This window comes from Carassius gibelio, chromosome A3 (genome assembly GCF_023724105.1).
Source record: "Carassius gibelio isolate Cgi1373 ecotype wild population from Czech Republic chromosome A3, carGib1.2-hapl.c, whole genome shotgun sequence".
Lineage (NCBI taxonomy): Eukaryota > Metazoa > Chordata > Actinopteri > Cypriniformes > Cyprinidae > Carassius > Carassius gibelio.
The window spans coordinates 17,778,965-17,792,558 of NC_068373.1; the positions used below are offsets into that span (position 1 = coordinate 17,778,965).

At 39.6% G+C, this 13,594-nt stretch overlaps 3 protein-coding genes across 3 annotated transcripts; 1 reads left to right on the top strand and 2 right to left on the bottom strand.

The window, feature by feature from the left end:
• Positions 1 to 940: 940 nt before the first annotated feature.
• LOC127950398 (myosin regulatory light chain 11) lies at positions 941 to 4,563 on the bottom strand. The gene is made up of 7 exons (XM_052547426.1): positions 4,403 to 4,563; positions 3,645 to 3,740; positions 2,661 to 2,736; positions 2,475 to 2,579; positions 2,300 to 2,378; positions 2,169 to 2,217; positions 941 to 1,868 (listed from the first exon to the last, which is right to left on the bottom strand). Exons 1-7 carry the CDS (start codon positions 4,403 to 4,405, stop codon positions 1,767 to 1,769), a joined length of 510 nt encoding a protein of 169 aa, XP_052403386.1. The 5' UTR covers positions 4,406 to 4,563; the 3' UTR covers positions 941 to 1,766.
• Positions 4,564 to 6,440: 1,877 nt separating this feature from the next.
• On the bottom strand, positions 6,441 to 9,949 carry LOC127950396 (sesquipedalian-1). The gene is made up of 4 exons (XM_052547411.1): positions 9,601 to 9,949; positions 9,135 to 9,269; positions 8,226 to 8,529; positions 6,441 to 8,135 (listed from the first exon to the last, which is right to left on the bottom strand). The coding sequence occupies exons 2-4, from the start codon at positions 9,213 to 9,215 to the stop codon at positions 7,672 to 7,674; spliced, it is 849 nt and encodes a 282-aa protein (XP_052403371.1). The 5' UTR covers positions 9,216 to 9,269; positions 9,601 to 9,949; the 3' UTR covers positions 6,441 to 7,671.
• Positions 9,950 to 10,236: 287 nt separating this feature from the next.
• Positions 10,237 to 12,970, top strand: LOC127950357 (CD2 antigen cytoplasmic tail-binding protein 2). Its single transcript, XM_052547351.1, has 7 exons — positions 10,237 to 10,377; positions 10,852 to 10,924; positions 11,074 to 11,206; positions 11,416 to 11,573; positions 11,676 to 12,243; positions 12,448 to 12,533; positions 12,679 to 12,970. Exons 2-7 carry the CDS (start codon positions 10,853 to 10,855, stop codon positions 12,787 to 12,789), a joined length of 1,128 nt encoding a protein of 375 aa, XP_052403311.1. The 5' UTR covers positions 10,237 to 10,377; position 10,852; the 3' UTR covers positions 12,790 to 12,970.
• Positions 12,971 to 13,594: the final 624 nt, after the last annotated feature.

Sequence of the window (13,594 nt, forward strand, 5' to 3'; positions counted from 1 at the left end):
AAGCAAAACCAAGAAATGTGAATGAATTGTGGAATGTTGTTAAAGAATCATGGAGTGGAATAACAGCTGAGAGGTGCCACAAGTTGGTTGACTCCATGCCACACAGATGTCAAGCAGTTTTAAAAAACTGTGGTCATACAACTAAATATTAGTTTAGTGATTCACAGGATTGCTAAATCCCAGAAAAAAAAAATGTTTGTACAAAATAGTTTTGAGTTTGTACAGTCAAAGGTAGACACTGCTATTTTTTTGAACACACCCCTTTCAACTAATTGCCCAATTGCACAGCCTTAAGAGCGTGCATATCATGAATGCTGGGTCTTGTTTGTTTTCTGACAATCTACTGAACCTACTGGTAACTTGTTTGCCACGTAGCAATAAAAAATATACTAAAAACCTTGATTATTCTGGTTAGTCACATTGTACTGCTATTATTTTGAACAAAACTGTAAATATGCTTGAGAAGGTAATAAAACAAATCAGTTTTTGATTTAAGACCTTTAATATCTACGTCAACTTGTAGTTTGGCCTCTTAGTTTTTAATTAATAAAGGTATAAAACTAATTGTAATGGTTTAAATGTTCAATCAGAATTTAACAGTTTTAAACAAATGCTTTTCTGGTCAAATTGGAACATTTTTCTCTGTCAGTAATTAGAAAACGAGCAGTTAATGCTTAAAATATTAAAAAACCTCTTTGAAGCATGTGAAAGTGAAGGTGATAGTGACGGAGCGGCTTAGCTGTGCTATTATTGCCGTTGTAGAACTGTCATTGTCCAGCAGATAGCTTTATCATGCTCTCAGTATGTTCTTCTACTGCTGGTCACCCTTGTGATTTACTGCATCATAGCCCTGCAGTCTTATGTAATCTTCCTTAACTTATATTACCATCTCTATTCTCTGTTTTATCCCACCTGTCACACATAGCCAGCAGACACAGCATTACAAAAAGATGTTTTATTCACAGTTTGTGTCTTTTTATTGGTTACAGAAGAGTTTCTGACAGAGCAAAGCTGGCCGAGATGCAGAAAGCAAAAGGTTAGATAAAAAAAAAAAAAAACATGGACAGAGAAATAGCAAAGAGGAGGGGAGAGAGGGAGTGAAGAGGATGTGTTTTCTTTCCTCTGCAGTCCCCATTCTCCTCTCTATTGACAGTCTGTCTCTCTCTCTCTGTGATGAGCTTGCCATCACTTTTAGGAGGCAAAGCTCTCTCTTGGTACAAAACCCTCATTTTGTCTTTCTTTTTAGTGAACTGTCAAGCGAAAGAAACAAAAATGATGACTGTTTCCTCTATTATAGAGTGAGATCACTCAATCTTGCCTCATTTCCCTCATTGAGCACTCTTCCGCATTTATCTAGAGAGAGAGTTCAGCCACAAGCTATAGAAGTCTTCAACCCTCAAACAGCAGAAGATGCTGCAACTTTCATGCATGAGAGGTGGTCATGGGTAATGAGTGAGAAACAGAGAGAAAGAGAGAGCATGTGAGAGATACAGTATTGATGTTCATTTTATTGAAAACAATCCCTTGTCCCCACTTGACGGACACTGTGGTCATGAGCCTCTCCGCCCTCCCAATTCAGCCTCAGCGAGACAAGTCTTTGGAGAGATGGAGAGAGTAAGTGCTTGAGAGTAACAAAGAGGATGGAAAGGAAGAAAGGGAGGAAGAAACACAAAGTAAGAGAAGGAGGACAGAGAACAGACTGGGAGAGTAAAGCAGTGAGGGATGCACGTTCATCTCTTCATTTTCTGTCTTGTCTCCACGAGCGTTTACTCCTCCTTCTCCTCTCCGTGTGTGATGACGTAGCAGATGTTCTTGTAGTCAACATTGCCAGCAACATCTGGGGGGAAGGCGGCCCACAGATTCTTCATCTGATGGATGACGAACAAAGAATTAAGATTAAATAAATATTAACCAGTTCTCATTTTAGAGATTTAATCTGATCCAGAAAAATTGATTAAAGTTGCAATGAAACAGAAATAGTGACAGGTCTTTTATGCATTGTGACATACATCCAAGGGAAAAGGATAATTGAAGAAGAAATAATTGTGGGCGGGGACTTGAATTTATTGAACTAACTTATTGGAAGGATTAATAACATGCGTTTAGAAAATAGATGAATGGCCATTTCGTGCTGATTTAACACTATGAAGAGCATCATGTGATCTCACCTCCTCTGCAGAGAACCTATCGCACTGAGTGGTCAGAAGCTCCTCAAGGCTGGGAAGAGAGATAACGAATAGCAGTTAGACATGGAAACATTTTGCACATAGAAATAAAAAGTGAGTTAATATATGCTTACAATTGCTTCTTGATGAAGCCGGTGCCCTCTGGGTCCAGCACCTTGAAGGCAGACACAATGACGTCTTCGGGGTCAGCACCTTTTTAGAGACAATGGAAGCAAGTTACACTGACTGAATACAACAATGATTGGTAAACTGAAGGGAAAACAGCCAGAGAAAGGGCCTTTTGCATACCCTTCAGCTTCTCTCCGAACATGGTGAGGAAAACGGTGAAGTTGATTGGGCCGCTGGCTTCCTTGATCATGGCCTCCAGCTCCTCATTCTTCACGTTCAGCTGGCCTGCAGAGAGACAAGGACGGTCAGCACACATGCATGGATATATTTACAAAGGACACAAGATTACACAAGACATAAACTCACCCATTGAGGCCAACACGTCCCTAAGGTCGTCTTTGCTGATGATACCGTCTCTGTTCTGGTCAATGATTGTGAAAGCCTACACGTGCAGGACAGAAAAAAAAAAGACAAGCACATTTTTACAGGAGTTTGTGGTTTATGAAAATGAGCTTGCTCTTAGTTGTAAACAAATGACTAAAGAGTCTATTTAACAAGAAATTTTCCCCTTGTATCTTTTTTCTCTTCCCTGACAGTAAATCTCTTATCAGTAACATGAAACTCAAGAAGGGGCTTGAAGAGCAGCAGCTGCTAACTCCCACCTGGCCCCCACAGAGACCCTTGCTGATCCTTCTTTCCATCTGGGATACGTGTCAAGTCGATCTCAACTGTAATGTCAGACATTCCTGAAGAGGCACTTGAGAAGGCTGCATCATTTATTAATAAACCATTCAAACCACTTCATATCCTTACATAGCTCAGTCACACACTAGCCTGATGCTAATTCCAGTCACCTCACCCATTTAGCATGTGCGTACATACTTTTTAACTTAGTGTCTGAGATAACGATATTAATTTAGAATAATCACAATGTTTAAGAACCGAAATTATGGTCAACTGGTACATTTTTTCTGGTCTTTTGTGCATTATTTGTCATTTCAAGGTCCACTTTTCCATTTTCCTTTCTCTTTTCTCTTTTTTTTTCCATATAATTCACATGATCTCTTTCTGTTCTTCTAGCATGCACTATGATCTTCAGCTGCCATCAGAAAAGAAATGTTATATATATATTTTTTTGGGGGGGATATTAGCGGACAAGACAAAAAGACAAGATTATTATATATATATATTATATATATAAATTACTTAAAAATATGACGTCTATTTAGTACCAATGTATCTGACACAGGTAAATTGGTATGTTTGTTGTATTGTGTTAAAAATTAAGCCAATCCTGTAATGAAAGTGTAAGTACAGGTGAACATGATAAGATCTGATTTTTTTTTTTACCTCTTTGTACTCCTGAATCTGGCTCTGCTCAAACATGGAGAAGACGTTGGAGGAACCCTCTCCTCCTCCTGCCCTCCTCTTGGCCTTCTTGGGTGCCTAGAAAGAAAGAGAAAAAATTTTCTACATTAAGTACAGTAGAATAGTGCGTATTATGTGCATAATTTGAAAAACGGAAAATCAGACACTCACATTGCAGTGCCACATATAGCTTATAGACACACGACTCTCATTCGTAATACATGTTTACATATTTATTGTTAATAAAACCCTGTTAACCCACATTGTAATAAAACACACATTTTTTTTTACATGTGATATACATCCAAATAATGACCTGTGCAAAGGTCTTTCCTCACTGATTAACAAAACCATATTCATTAGCTTTATCATATTATGCTTTCTGAAACTTGCAATATTCTATATTTTCTTAATTTTACATCTCACATAAACTTATTAAATAAATTAATGAATTCCATATTTCATGGCAAGAGAAAACAAAACCACTCAGATTAATGGTTTATAACTGCTGGTCCTGGTTCCAACAGCACAGGTTCAGAAAGAACGGCTTCAGAAAAAAAATGCCCAGTTTATCAAATCCTGTTAAAGTCCACAGTTCAATTATCCAAGAATCAGGCGCTGATTCAAAATGCAAGCTCTCTTCCATTCAACCCTGCTGAGACTGAGGCATTATGTCCTTGGCTCATATGTGTCCACCTAGATGGTGTGGCCAGGTAACATCTAAGCTTCAGGCTACTCACCATGCTGAGACGGTATGTGTGAAGTCTAAGAAGCTCAAGAAGTGAAGACTGAAGGCGCGTATTGACTTGTTCCTGTGCGGCTTATATACTGCCGAAGGCCCCTTGCTAAATATAGAGCCATCCTTAAGTGTGGCTTGGGAAAAAGACAGAGGGAAGAAATAGGGACAGGGAAAACTATGAAAGGGGAGAGAGATGAGCTAGGGGTAAAGTGATGAAGGAACACAGGGTGGGATGCACTATCGTCTTACAGTGCTCAGAAATAGCTACTGGAGTCTTGGAACTGGATGAATCTGATACTGATGGCAGCGGTCTGCGTATCTCACGTAGACTAATAAGGACATGGAGACGTATGGGACTCTTTGAACTTCGCACAATCACATAACTCAAGCAATCTGAACTCGACTCCCACCCCATTTAGATTAGTGGAGGATCAATATTTGGTTTTCAGTGTTACACCTGAATCCTGGGGTTGGGATGGGGGAGGTTGGATTCATAGATACTGATTGATGTAAATCCTGAGATTTTAGGAGCTAATGATTATCTTGTTCATATATGTGTACATGCCCATGTCTGATATATAAGAGATTGTGGTGGCGTCTTAACCCTTGCTGTCTTGTCACCTCTTTCCAAATCAGTGCTAATCAAAAATAGGTTTTAATGCCTTTCCTAGTATAGTGATACCATAAGATTTGTGTCCAAGTCCCCTCACCCACCTCACCCGCCACATGGCCATGCCCAAATTCAGCACTCTCTCCCTGGAGCTCTTTGACCTCGCTCGGTCACTCTGCAGTCACTGTAAGACGCAGTTTGTGATGGTACAAGGGAGGCTGCTCTGTGTATGGGCACTTCATTATCGTCTTTTCTTTCAGTTTGAGATGATCAGCAGCACAATGTAGCCCACAGAGGGTTTGGTATGGGACACGCGTGAGGGGAAATCTGAGGCTTAATACAGGTTCTTTTGGAAAGGCGGGGGCAACAGACAGCTGGGAGTGACCAAAATAGCAAAACAAACTTGTCTGCTCCTTGCGCTCTCCTTTTCTTCTCTGTTTAATCCATCAGTCACTTCCTTGTCCACTTCTAGCACTCCCAAGAGTTTGTTTTGCATTATTTTCCTCATTTAGGCTCATTTGATACCTGGTGAGTCTGTCCTTTACATGTCTTGTTCCCCTTTCTAGATCTTGCCTGGATCTTTCATTGTTCAATTTAAGCAATCTGTAGAAATTGATAAGATTAAGGTAATAATAAACTTGAAAAGGAAATGCATACATATAAATAATTTAATATTCTTGTATTCCCATACACTGATAATTCTTCCAGTCGTTGGAAAAGCAGCTGAACGATTAGACTGGTTCTCAAATTAGAGATGGTATAGCCTATGCTATATTGATACACCCCTCCTCTAACTATATATGGTGGAACAGCATTCAAAGAGTATGAGAGATCAACAGAGAGGGAAGGAAAGCCTGGGTCAGAGGAAGAGTAGGCCTTGATATGAGATATTTCATGTCAGAATGATTTTCTTAAGTTCATTGTAGACAATTTTCAAGACAATTTGTCTGACTGATGACCAATCAGGTTGTGTATACTGTACATCTGTGATTTAGCATCTTCATAGTGTAGGTCACTGTGTCAGTCATCTTTGTTTTGTTTATGGACTGTCAAAGTGTACATGTCTATACGTACAGGACATGTTACATGTAACGTGATCTTCTCTGACATGTATCTTCAAAGCTGTTTATCATGGCAGAGATGACTGGAATCCGGAGGAGGTGAAAAAGGCCACATGGTCGCTGTAGGGGTTTGACATACCTGAAGTCTGCAGTGTGCCGAGGTTATGGTTGAAATGAGGAGCTTCATGTTGCATCCTACACTTAAGGAGTCTGTAGTTTTTTTGTTGTCAAAGCTTTGATGTATGTCACAGAATCCACATAAAACTTCATAACGTGAATTCATGAATCATTATACAACCCAAAATATCTGGCGATGAAGAGATGATTTTGTCCACATTAAAATAAATAAAATAAGATCTTGACAGAACAATTTATTAGGACTTTTATTCTAATCTGATTGATACAATAAAACACAAGTTCACAATACAGGTTGAGTAAAATAAAATGTATACTAACAACACTAACATCAAACAACCCTACTATTTTTTTTCTTACTGATGCTGTGCAATATTTTTTTTGAGTGCTAAAATACACTCAAAATATAACTTATTATTAAATTAAACCTGTTTTACAGAGTTGATTATAATTTACATTAGAGAAGGGGTGGGGAACGTTGATCCTGGAGGGCCTGTGTCCCTGCAGAGTTTAGCTCCAACCCTGAGAAAAAACTTACCTGTATCCTGAAGACCTTGATATCATCCATATATAATTACACATAAGACATGACATTACATAATAAAATATCAGTTGTAAAGCAACTAGTGACCCTGTGAATGAAGCATGGCTGAATAAAAGGTAGTAATACTGTTGGGTGAAATGCAGTGCCCTCTGGTGACCTACAGTATAGAGCTGCATTTCTGAAATGCTTACTGCATACAAACTTTACAGTTTATTTTTATGTTTACTGTTATGACTGCAATATAAAACGGTTGCTTTTTAAATAACGTGTTAAATGTTCCAAATGTGTTGAGTGAAGTAGAAACTAAAAGAAAAAAGGCACATCTACATCCCCAAAGAATTGAGACGTTGAGAAAGAGGAAGAATAGAAAGAAGAAGCCTCCTGAACTGTGGGAATTAAGTTCTGTAAGGCAGAACTAAACAGCCACTTGTGTTGCCCTCTTCACAAAATCACATTAGTGATTAGGCTCCCTCAATACCTAATAATAAATTAAAAATGAATTATTGTCCAGCATTCACAGCTCTACAACTAATATGTAATCTCCAATCAAATTTCATTTGAAGGTATATGAAATACTTTGGATCCAATAAGACATTTTGCTACTGTAAATGTCTGCACATAGTTAGATTAAAAGATGGGGGTGACGCTACTGGTGGTTTGGGTCTCTTTTATAACAGTTCAAGCTAGAAGGAACTAGGCTGAGAGACCACAGAGAGGAAATGAGAAATGCACAAGATCAGTGTCAGACAGTGCTAATCTGCATCCCTTCATAACATTAAAAAGACAGCAGGATTCTACTACTGCAGTATTACATTTACTGCATCCTTAATACATTCACCAGTCTGCTGTTTTAGGACAAGATTTACTATTAAGACGACAATATGAACTACTGCATATATGCGATAGGTCAAGATACTACTCTAGCCAAGGTCAATGAGGTCTTCCTCAATGTATCCCACTTCCTCACGCTTCTTCTTCAGCCAATCAGCTCTTAGTTGCTTAATCTCATTTCCATAGTGCTCATGCAGTTTACTAAACTCCTCCAAAGGATCAAAGCCCACAACAGGCCACTCCCCATAAGATGGTGCCGGACCATTTAAGGGTGTGACATGAGCATTTCTCTTGGGCCAGAGCTTTGGAGATCGCTTACTGGTAGTCTTGAATTGAATAGGAGGGGCATGAAGACTAGAGCTGGTGGGAGTGTTTGGCATAGACGGAGGTGGTACAGAACTGGTGCTGTAGCTCCGCCCATCTCTGGGCACTATGGAAGTCCCATGTATGAAATAGGGTTGTCCTGGGTTCCAGGAAGCCATTATATTATTGGGTGTAGAAGTCACTTCAGAGGTCTGGATGGAATCACAAAGACCTTTGTCTCTTTTAGCTTCTGTTTTGTTAAGAGCATGAAAAAATACAATCAGACATGTTAATTGTGTTCAAGCCAGTAGACACAGAAAGCACATTTACATAAACGCACCTTCGTAGCGTCTCTCCAGGTCTCTGACGATCATGGAAAGGTAGATGTGACTGGCGCAGAACAGCGCACCGATCCAGCTCTCCTGGCTGGGATGGTCATCAGCGGCTAGTCTATACGTGCGGAGGCCTGGTCCAGTGAACACCAAAGAGAAACAGAACTGACCATCTGTCTCACACGCCTGCACCAGGCAACCCTCCAGAACAATCACTCCCAACAGGTTACGATCGCCTGGACGCTCCTGATAAAACAGCAGATTCCCCTTCAACACAAACCAGCGGCGCAGGTACGTGGTGTTCCTCTCTCTCTGCAGAATAAGGAAGTCATTGCAATTACGACTTGTTTAAAGAGGGAGAACATTATCTAGAATGTACAGGACAGAGAAACACTGGAGATGACGAACGGTGAAAAATATTTTGTAATGCACAGCAGAATGATATATTCTGAACCTGAATTAATGTCACTAATGAAGAAATGCTTTTAATAAGTGTCTATCAAATAAGTGTAACCCCCGTTCCAGATTTGTGGTCAAATTTACAGATATGAGGGTGATATATTTTTAGTTTGTTCTGTAATATTGGTAATTGAACAGATTATTATTAGAGATCATTTAAAATAACCATTTTATTAAGGTATCATATAGTCCTGCTTGCCACTATTATATTTACTTTTAGCATTATATTTGAAATTATACAGTAACCTAAACATTTACATTTTCCAATTTGAATTGAACAGGTAAATCACTGTTCCTAAGCACTTTCTTAAGCACCGTAAACAAATCTGACAGACATCGTAAACAACTCGGACAATCACAACACTCTCGAAACTGCTTAAAATGCTTCAGCTTTTCCAAACAAGCATTCTAGATTAATTTAATATTATACGGGTAAATTGACATATCCAGCTACCTACCTTTTTGTAGAGGTATCCCTCTTTATCTACAGGTGAAGGGCAGGACAGGTAGTGGGTTAGAATCTTTTCATGGATCTTCATCACAACGCCACCTGGCGTGCAGCCGTGTCCTGGCGCGAACACCGGGCGAGCGAGCTTTACAACAACAGAAATTATTAAAACCGATTAAAACCCATGGATAAATAATATTTGACATTGTCATTCTTTTTTATTAGATTTTTATTTATTATTTGTAGAAAAAAATGAAACGCGTACATGTATTTCTCAGTAATTATGAAATCATGCGTGAATAACTTGTCTATCCGGTTCTCGCGGTATCTGTTAGTATTGTTGCTAGTCAGCCACAAATATATTGCCACGTAAACACGGTGTCATTCTTGAAGCAGCAATTTGCGCTTTGTAAAAGAATAATCAAACGTTTGTGACGGGAACAGTGACGTACCGACAGACAGGTGCAACAACTTACTTTTGCCAATGTCTTTCCGTTGATTTTATCGTGGATCACATACAACCTTAGTGGCAAAACATCACTTCAGGGCACGCTCCCCAATCCCGGCAAATCGCATAAAGAACAGAATGATATCAGAAGTTTCGTATTACCAGCGCGCGCACTCACGCCGGACTCGCAAGTGTTTAAATATAAAGTACGCGAGCCACTTCCTGGTAACAAAAGCCGATGCCCTATTCTCTTTAGACTTCATGATGAAATAGCAGCAACATGCGCGTTCACACAGCCCCGATTAATGAATTTATGCATGGAAAAAAAAGAGGAAAGTATACACTTACAAATATATAAAAACTGATACTCTGCATATTACTGAGTCATGTTTCTAATTCAGGCTCTCATCGAATATAGAAAATATATGACGTGCGTTTTTTTTTTTCACAGTTCCTACTGTTCTGCTTCTCAAGTGCACCTTTTTGTAGTGAGCTTTCATAGAGACGCATTATGTTTACAATAAAGAGTTTTTTCTCTATCCAATGTTCCAGGGAAGCATACACACCAGTGTTAACTACATAAATAATAATAACAGAACAATAATTTGGAAGCTTAAAACAAGAGGTTTTTGTAAAATGTCCAAGCAGGTCAAGTGATGGACGTGAGGTCGCTGAAGTGGGCGTCATTGAACAGCCTCGGCTCCGGGGGGCGATAGAGCCTCGGACAGAAGCTTACGAATGACGCGGTTCCGGGTTTTTTTTTAGTAGTTTGCTTGAATGGCGCAGCGGGGAGAATAACATTCAGGTAACTAAATATTCTACCTTATTGCTGTTGGTTTATAGTTGACCTGTCTGTTAAGCGTCTGTCTCGGTCGAGCTGAAGTTTTAGATGGCTCATGCGTTAGCTAACGTTAGCTAGCACACGCACCGCACGGACGCGCGCAGCAATTAGCTTGGCGCATTGCGCAGCAGTGGTGTAAATACTTTTAAATGTGATACCAAATTTAGTTTGTATTCAGTTGTTATATATGGTGGAGGTTTTGTAAAATGTGCATTAAGTATAGGCCTAATGCTTTAATATAAAATTTTAGATGGAGTTTACTATGTGGCCACACGGTTATGTACACTCTAGTCTCCTGTGAAGTCTCTCTGTCTTTAAATTCAGAACCACTCCATATGTACAGGTTTCAATAATTTAATGTGTTATGGAGTATTAGCATTATGTTAAGAGCATTAAAATTCAACAGTACACCGTGCACACATCTTATGCCTCTTTTAGCATGTCGAAAAGGAAAGTGACATTTGAGGATGGAGATGGGGAGATCACTTTGGAAGATGCTCCAAAGAAGAAGGTCGGCTTCTTATAACTCTATATATTTTAATAGATTTTGTCAAAGTGTCCTGTTATTATCATGCATATTGTTATTCTGATGTAACAGATTTTGCAGTACTGTGAATTGCCTCATGTTCTGTTCTGCTTTATCCCGATGTCTTTTTACAGATTGTCGATGGTGTGAGTGGCCCAGGATCCAGATTTAAGGAGAAACACTCTTTGGACAGTGATGAGGAGGATGAAGGAGATGTTGGAGAAAATAGCAGCAAATATGACATCCTTGCCAGTGACGATGTGGATGGTGTGTGAATAATAATTTGGCCTCAGGCAGATTATGAAATAAATGTTATATGCACTCTTCCTCTTGACCTCTTTAGTGTCTCTCTGTTAGATTGTTTAAAAGGCTGAGAAATGCCACTGGATTCGGTAAAAGCTAGATTGCTTGTATTATATGTCTGTTTTACAGTAGATAAAATAATATTTCTCTTGCACATTCTTTGTGTTTTACAGGCCAGGAAATGGCAACCATTGACTATGATGAGGGTGTACGCATCACCCCATTTAATCTCACGGAGGAAATGCAGGAGGGACACTTTGATTCAGAGGGAAACTATTTTGTCAACAAAGAGAAAGATATCAGAGACAACTGGCTGGACAATATCGACTGGGTACAATTTATTGCACAAATTTTGAGAAATAGTTGATAAGTTTAAGCTTAAGTTCACATTTTTGAGAAATGTTTTCCTCAAACATACTATCTCTTCACACAGGTGAAGATAAAAGAGCAGCCTGTGAAAAAGAAGAAAGGCCTTGCCGCTAAGCGGAAGAGAAGAATTGGTGATGAAGACGAAGCAGAAGAGGAGATAAAGCGGGAGGAGCAGCGGAAAGACAGTGAAGAAGATGATGAGGAAGAGGAGGAGAAAGGACCTGCAGAAGACCCTCTGGCTGCATACAGCCATCATCAGCTCACAGAATCCGTCATTGAGCTGATGCTGCCAGGAGAAACAGTGGCTGCTGCTCTGAGAAGACTTGGCGGTCTTGGAGGACGCAAGAAGAAAGGAAGACTGAGAGAAGGAGAGGAGGAGAAAAAAGAGACTATGAACAGAGATTCTGATAAACTAGACAAACTGACCGCATTGGCAGATAGACTAGTGGGGATTGGAGATTTTGAAATTTATCAGCAGACGTATGAAAAACTGGCCTACAAGCTGAAGGGGTTGACTCGAGGAAAGGCAGCCAAAACGCTAGAGGAGGAAAAAGATGAGCTAGACATGTTCGGCGAGGACTTTGATGAGCAGCATGGTGCAGACAAAGATGAGGATAAAGACAACACCAGAGGTAAGTGATAGGACAATGATGTGTTTTTTAAAGGTAGCGTGATTAGGTGCAATTTAAATATGAACTCTTATTTGTAGTAGTGTAGCAATCTTTTTTCACGGTCATAAATAATGAGTCTGGAAAATTTTACTGCCAGTTGTCTTTCCTGATTATTTGATTCATGGCTGACCCCTTAGAAATCATATATTTTGTGTTTATTTCTAGTGATTGATGAGGTCATGTGGGAATACAAATGGGACAATGAAGAAAACTCTGAGCTCTATGGGCCCTTCAGCAGCCAACAGATGCAGGTAAGACACACACACACACACACACATGCTATTTTTATATTAAATGGTTTTAAAAATGTAAACACTGACAGATTCAGTAATGCTCTTTTGTTTGGAGTGGTCTGACATAGGCAATTGACTGAAATGGCTGTATCTTTTATTCCAGGACTGGGTAGACGAGGGCTACTTTAAGGATGGAGTGTACTGTAGGAAGATTGGCCAAGAACACGCCCCCTTCTACAACTCAAAGAGAATAGACTTTGAACTCTATACATGATCTGTTGATGAATTGTGCTCCAGATTTTATTTGATTTCTTCTGCCCATCTGAGAGGGCTTCTCTGAATAATTGTTTACTCTTCAATAATCTTTAACTTTGTTTTATGTACACTCATACACTAGAATGTGTTCCTGTGTTTGATACAAGATGTGTTTTAAAATAAAAGACTTTATGGCTGGATCCAACCTGGTGTTCTGGATAAATGTTACAGCTATTGTGACCGGATTTTTAAAGAGAGACTAGTTTGCTACAAACCATATTCAAAACGCAAACCGCGGGGCGCTACATATGCCAATAAAACTATAGGTGCGTTCCGTTCGACCGTAAGTGTACTGCGAAGTGGACTTCACAGGGTATTCCGCCAACTTAAGTGAGATTCCAATCCGAAGGGAGCGCACATGTTCAGTTCGAAGGGCACTGAGCACGGCACAGGGAATAAGGGAACATCGATACATCACTAAACAGGAAGTGGAGAGCGATTATCCTCCAACTGTCATTAAGCGCAGCACGTCATCACCAGTCAGAACGGCCGTCTGCGCTGTCTTCGTTCATATTCATTACGGATTGTAAAAAGATATGATAATGTAAAAGTGGCTAGAAGCAGACAAGGCTCTGCAATTTTTCTTTATTTTACTTTATTTACCTTAGTGTTTACTATACGGTGGTGCGCAGGAAGAAGGCGCACGAGACCGCTATGCAATTATATGACCATTTATTAAAAACAGATATAGGCTATACAGTTAACCAAATAAAAGTTATTTTCATATTTGCATGACAGCAGGGCTTCAATTCTGTTAATAGTCA